Below are 6453 nucleotides of genomic sequence, written 5' to 3' on the forward strand. Positions count from 1 at the left end.
TCTGATGTGTGCACATGGGTCAAGACCTAGTGCACTTACCTCTTCTGCATCTTCCCTTTGCCAGATGGTGGTGCTGTGCTTTGCAGTAGTTTTTGGCAGCTTCTCTCAGAGTTATGGGCCATATCCTTCTGCTACGAAGATGGTGTTGCCCAGGCAGCATTCCTCACCAGAGTCCTACACAGATTCCATTGGTAAGTGGCAGCTATTCCAGTCTTGCTCCTTGGTTGTACTTTGGCACTTGTTTTCCATCTCTGTTCCTGATACCCTTCTCAAGCACCTCTTGCTTTTCTGCTTCTTAACTGGCCATTTTTTTATATATACTTGTATTTTAGGTATATATAAAAGAAGAATAGCTTGGTAACCTATGTTGATGGCATCAGACCTCATAAACATGGGCAAAGCCTTTTCCCCACTAGCTTGCTTGGTACTTCTGGAACTAAAGCTAGTGGTTTGTGAGAGGTAGCGGGGTTTCTACTTGGCAGGAAATGTTCATACTGTTAAAATGCACAACTGATATCAGTTGGTGTTTCCTTTGGCTGAAAAGACTCCAAGGACTGAGTTGGAAACTGTTAGTATTATATACCTATAATGAACCAGTATATTATCAGAGTGATTATTTAATTTTGTTCTTGTTTTGTGAATAATTTAGAGCTTTTTGATCCCTATTTGGACCATTCCTGTGGTTTCTTTGTTCAGCTATCAAACTGCCGGTTAACCACTATGGAAAGAAAAGCTCTTTGCAGCTTTAGCTCTGCTCTGACAGTTTCAATTTCCTGAAATAACCAGGGCTGTTCTCTGACCTGCCTGTTTCTCATGTCTTTTTGCCTTCTCTCTTTGTATGTAGTGAGGTCAAGGAGTCTGCTAATTTATGAAGAGCCTCACCAACTGGAGGAGTCGTCAAGCCCGATCTCCTTTGCAGATCGCAGTGACAGGCAAACAGACACCTCCAAGTACACAACACTGTCCCTGGAAGCCATGTCAGGGACACAGCAGGATGACATCATGCAGTTCACAATAGCCAACGAGACAAGGCTAGAGAAATCAGTGCTGCTGGGCCTGCAGCAGCACAGGTGAGTGCAGGGTGGGCTGCTTGTCGTACCAGTGTTCTGTCCTTGTGCCTGCAGGCCAGAAGTAAGACTAGCGGCTCAGCTGTGCTGGGCACCTTAAAACATGAACTAAGAGTTTGGGTTTTATCTGGAGAGCCTGTAGGCAAAGTCCTCGTTACTCTGGAGAAGTGTTTGCAACAGTGTTGTCATAATACGGCTACTGAACTCTCTACTTCTGCCAGAAACCTAAACCCCGTAAGCCTGTTAGTTCTGCCTACCCACTTCTTTGAGCACTTACTTGTGTGTCTCCTAAAGGAATAAGCTTTTACCAGTTGTGTGGATGTGTGAAGTTGTGACTCACTGGGCTTTCTATGAGGTTAGGGTGTGAAGAGCTGGAACTTCTACAACAGTGATCCTACTAAAGCATTACTGGGGGAAGTTTCCAGGACTCGGTCTTAAGAGACTGACATGTAAATTTATCGGACTGTTTAAGTTCCTACACTTAGTTCCTTTTTTTTTTTATACTTAAATCTAAGTTTTTGGGCTTCTGCAAAGAGAGAGATTCGCTGATTAAAGATGTATATGCAGTTTTCTTTCCACTGCACCTTTTCTTGTCCTGCCGCTGTCTCGTTGGCCTGGGTCTCAGCCTCTGCTAACGAGCAGTAGCAAGCCCACCAAACAATGGAGAGAGGGATTTTGTTTGGCAGCATGCTGTTCTGAGGACTAGGATGGGCCATATCACCCCAAACATGTCTCCTGAGCACTTGTGTCAAAGTTATGCCTAGAGCCAAAGAGATGACTAATTCAGTGTGTTACCAGACTCCAGCTGACAAGTACCTGGTGAATACTGAGTGTCTTTTTAACATTAGCCAATTCGAGCAAGATATGCACTTTTAAAAATGACTGTTAATGTTAACCTTTGTTGTTTTGGTATTTTTGTTCCTTACAGAGTCAACTCCGAACTAGAAAGAAATGAAACACTGAAGATAATTGAAATAGACAGAAGAGTCAATGCCACCTCTTAAAAATAAAAACCGCCTTTTTTTCTTGACTTCCCTCTTTCCCACATATTTTCAACCAAAGTTCCCCTGACTTGTCATCCTCAGTGAACCAAAGTACAAAAGAGAGGGAGTTCAACTTCTGCATTGACTGGTGAGGCTGTGACTACAGATGGGATCTCTTGTCTTTGTAACTCCCCTCCTCACTTCGCACACAGTCCCTGTCTTTGCTTTTATTCCTTTCCTGTCTGATACTGCAAGGGCAGGATTGAATTATGGTGGCAGATGATGCCAGCAGTGTGCCAGTGACTGGTGGGTGTGCGTGCCACATGCACACAGCCTGGTCTGAGCACAGAGGCATTCTGTAGAGAGTGAAATATGCAAAACCAACGGGAGCATGTGGGTGATAGTTTTCTTGGGAGAAGGTAACTGAGGGAGAGAGAGGAGCTGATGGTGCTCAGAATCTAATCACAGCTCTGCGCCTGCTGCTCTGCAGCACTTGAGCCTTTTGTGGGGATTGGGAAGCATGTGTTTAGCCTGCTTCTGAAGGGACAGGAAAGGACCCTCAGACTGCTGAGCTCAGAGCACAGGCAGGAGAGGGGTGGGCAATGATGCTTCTGAATTGTCCTCCCCTAGCTCTTTCTTCTCCTTTATCATTTAGTGGGGTAGGTTTCTCTGTGTGTTGAAAGCAGTTCTGGTAGGCTTCCCTGCTTCCACCCTTGAGAAATTAAGCAAAGATCAGTCACTGTCTTGTCATGCTTTGTGTGGGAGAATTACACTAGTTTAACTAAATCTGTTTAGAAAGCAGGTTTTGTTAAATTTATGCAATGTTTTAGATGGATGCCCTTTATTTTGCTTAAAGCTAATCTATTTAGCTTGTATCAGTTCCTTCCCAACAAACTGAATCAATGTAAGGCTTAAACCAGAAGTGCCTCCCGAGAGGACGATATGGATTTAATTTATTGGCATCTAGATGCATTCAAGGAATTTCTTATGTAGACCCCGTCTCAGATTGTCTTGTGTTTTCCTTTCCTTGCCATGTTTCCGTTACTGTTGTAAATAGTATTTATTAGCTTTGCAAAATCTTGCTCAGGCAGTTGCAATGAAGAGATTTGAGCTTCCCTTGACCCTGCAGGTGATCTGAGTGAACTCTAAAATCTAACACACAAATATTACTGAATACCCATTCCCTCCCCTTAAACTTGAATTGTTCTAAAATAAAGCCGTGTATCTTATTTTCCTCCTTTTCCAGAGATGTGATCTTTTAGACCAACTGTTTTGTTGAAAAGACAGCTAGGCACAGGTCAGGCCTAGAGGTGGTAGATACTATATTAGCTGTTTGGCAAGGCAGCCTCTGACCTGAGGAGTTGATTATGCAGGCAGGAGACCTGTGAAAAGAGGGATGAGAAGAGCACATAGGGAGGTGAAGTCACTGACCCAAGTTCAGTGGAAAAGGCAAGAGCAGTCTTCAGGTCTGATCCTGGTCCAGTACTCTTCTCCCTGCTTTGTTTCCTCCTTTATCCCTTGTCACTGTTGTAAGTGTCCTCTCTCTTGCAGTACCCTGGTCATGCCTTTGCTGGAGCTGTGCTTCTTGCACTTTGTCCTTGCAGTGGCATAGTTGAACTTACACTAGGATTTTGAGCAGAGTTTTATCTGGTTCCTACAGAAGGGCACTCAGGCTCCACTGAGATGGATTTAATGTGAAAATCCCAATTCAGCAGGTTAGCATAGCTACTTTACAGTTTACCAGAAGAAGTCAATTTAAAAAAAAAAATTAATTTGAAGCTCTTTTTTATTTTTTTTCCTAATGATAAATAAGGGAAAAACTAACCTAGCCTTACAAGTAATTTTTTACTATGTACAGTAGATATTTCCTGCAAGTATTCTATTTTGTAATATACTGGATTTGTATTTTAATACAGCAACTATCACACCAGCTCCTTTCTTGTTCTTTGTTCTCCTTAGACTTTCTTCCCTATTTGCCATCCTCAGACCTGACTCAAAACTCAGAGAAATGAATGGAAAGTATTTGGCAAATTACAGGGGACTGTGGATCAGTTCCCACTGTGCCATTTTAAGAAGGTGTTTCAGATTAGTGACAGTGAAACATATGCCTGACTCCATGAGCTAGTAATGAGTTTTGGTGTACAGATGTGCTTTCTAGGTAATGCCCTATTCTTCTATGCAAGTGCCTTTTTATTATTTTACCTGAGGTGGCAATGAAAGGGGAAATGCTGTTGTAGTTTGTGTTGCAACTGTTCCCTTCTTGGCATGGGTTAATCTCTGCCATAAACTCTGTTTCCTTTCACAGTGATCCTCTTGGATCCTCTGAATCATTCCATTGTCTATCAACAACTTTTGTATGATTTTTTTTTTCTTTTTGAATAGTTTAAGGCCTCACATAAACGGTGACCACTGGTGGGTGTCACAAGGGATGGCTGCATTGCTCAGCCACTTGAGGTCAGCAAAGTGACAGGAGAAAGCTGGGGCTGACCCTTCCATTACCTTATGGCTGGTCAACGTCGTAAGTGGTCAACATCATAGTTTAGAAAATTCCTTAGATGGTCTTTTTTTTTTTTTCCAGAGCACCAATGGTTTTGCCACTTCTGAGGGCAACTGAGTGGTTAAATGTTCTGCAGAAGAGGTTCCAAGCTATGAAGTGCAACACCACTTACTAGTTTTGCAGTTTGTACTGTGCATATAAGCAGGAGGCCTCTCTGCCTGAGCTCATGCCCGTGCCAGTTAAATGGATCACTTCCCAGTGCAGATACAGCTGACTTCACTGTCTTAAAACCAAAATGGAATTATTTCTCAATACTTACAGGACAGATGATTTTGCACAATGCAAACAGCCCCTCCTCTCCAAAATATGCTGCACTTGCCACCTTTAAAATTTTGCCCTATTGGTTTGCGTAATTTGGAAATGTCAGTTCAAATCTGGTTGAGAGAGAGTCATGTTTTCATCCAGAGCATTTTAAACAGCCACAGTCTGGGTCAGGCCTCAGTACTAACTCATCCAAGCCAGTACGGCCATTCCGATTTTCTTGCAACTGTTTGATAATCTATGTCTATAATCCTAATTTGTGTAATCCTTTAAGTTATTTTTAGGTATTCTTTTGGGCAACCTCTTGACCTAGCACACACATTGCTTGGGGATTTATTGTATTACATGTTACTCCTTTATAATAAGGAAAACCTTTACTTTACTTGGGTATGTTTGTGATCATTTCTCTTCAGGGGCCTTAATAGAACAGGTTTCTCTGCTCGATACTGGGGGCCAAGGAATCCTCTGTCATCACCTCCTCACAGGCTATTGGACAGCAAAGACTTCACTGTCTCCAGAGGTAGTTTGTGCCCATATTATGTACCTAGCAGGGGGATGGGAGAGACAGGACAGTGCCATTGCACTGCCTGCCTCAGCAGCCCAGGGGTGACCCCAGTGTGAATGTTGATGCACTGCACACCACGTGCAGAGGCAGCTTATGTGCTCTGTGCTAAGGGCATAAGGAAGGAGTACTAAAGTGTATTCAGGGAGGATGCCAGTGTAAGTGCTTTTAATTGGCTCAGCTCTATTACTTGAGGTCTTAGCCTTCTGCCAGTGTGCTTTTTCCAGTAATCAGTGACTTGGTGCTGTAGAATAATGTGTGTGTATGGATGTGGTAAGCAAAGGCCTTTCATGCTACTTAATTTCCATTTCCAGCAGAGTACTTGAGTGATACCTGGAGTCCTCAGCTGTCACATTATGCTGTTAGTCAGCACAGTTTAACACACACTAGTAAACTTAACCTTTTGGCCTGTAGCTTTACAGCGTGTCTGGATCTGTTGGGTCTTTGCTTCTAGAGAGATAAGCTATGAATGAAAGTGGGGCATTACTTTATATATACATATATATATATCTTAAAACTATCAAGCACAGGGCATGTGCTCTTTCTAACCTTGTTACTAGTGTGTAGATAATGTTGTTTTTTTACCCTGGGCTATTTATAGTTCTTTGCTGCATTTCTGTAATCTGTACCATTCAATATTTTTCAGCAGCACAGACTTATGGATTAGACTGAGGTTCTTAGGCCAGATCCCACCTGATACAACACAGCACACTTCTCACATACTGCTCTTGGGGGCTGAAGGTCTGATTTATACTGACAGGGGACCTCTTCCATATCTCTCTGTATAACAGAGAGATCTCAATGTATTCTTGATTTTTCTAACATAGACTAAAAATTAATCTAAAACCTTTTTTTTTTCCTGCTAAAGAAACCAACCCACCTCTCTGCTCCCATCCCCTCAAACTATCAGTGGTAAATTCTGTCTAGACACACTTAAAATGTAGGTCAAGTAAAAGAATGATACTAATTGCTACGTTGGGAGGGATTTCCACTGAGTATTTGGGCTCTAGATTCTAGCTAGTG

General features: G+C 42.5%; 1 protein-coding gene across 2 annotated transcripts in view; it reads left to right on the forward strand.

Moving 5' to 3' along the window:
- Positions 1–2097, forward strand: part of CREB3L2 (cAMP responsive element binding protein 3 like 2) — a 75736-nt gene extending 73639 nt beyond the window's left edge. For both annotated transcript variants that reach the window (XM_027881197.1, XM_027881198.1), the window contains exons 10-12: positions 65–191; positions 845–1070; positions 1996–2097. In XM_027881197.1, the coding sequence (XP_027736998.1) occupies positions 65–191; positions 845–1070; positions 1996–2071 (429 nt within the window). In that variant the 3' untranslated portion in view covers positions 2072–2097. The remainder of the gene's footprint in view (positions 1–64; positions 192–844; positions 1071–1995) is intronic.
- Positions 2098–6453: the final 4356 nt, after the last annotated feature.

Source organism: Empidonax traillii, unplaced genomic scaffold (assembly GCF_003031625.1).
Source record: "Empidonax traillii isolate 1590-97213 ecotype Southwest subspecies unplaced genomic scaffold, ASM303162v1 scaffold84:size2688230, whole genome shotgun sequence".
In the NCBI taxonomy this organism is placed as follows: domain Eukaryota; kingdom Metazoa; phylum Chordata; class Aves; order Passeriformes; family Tyrannidae; genus Empidonax; species Empidonax traillii.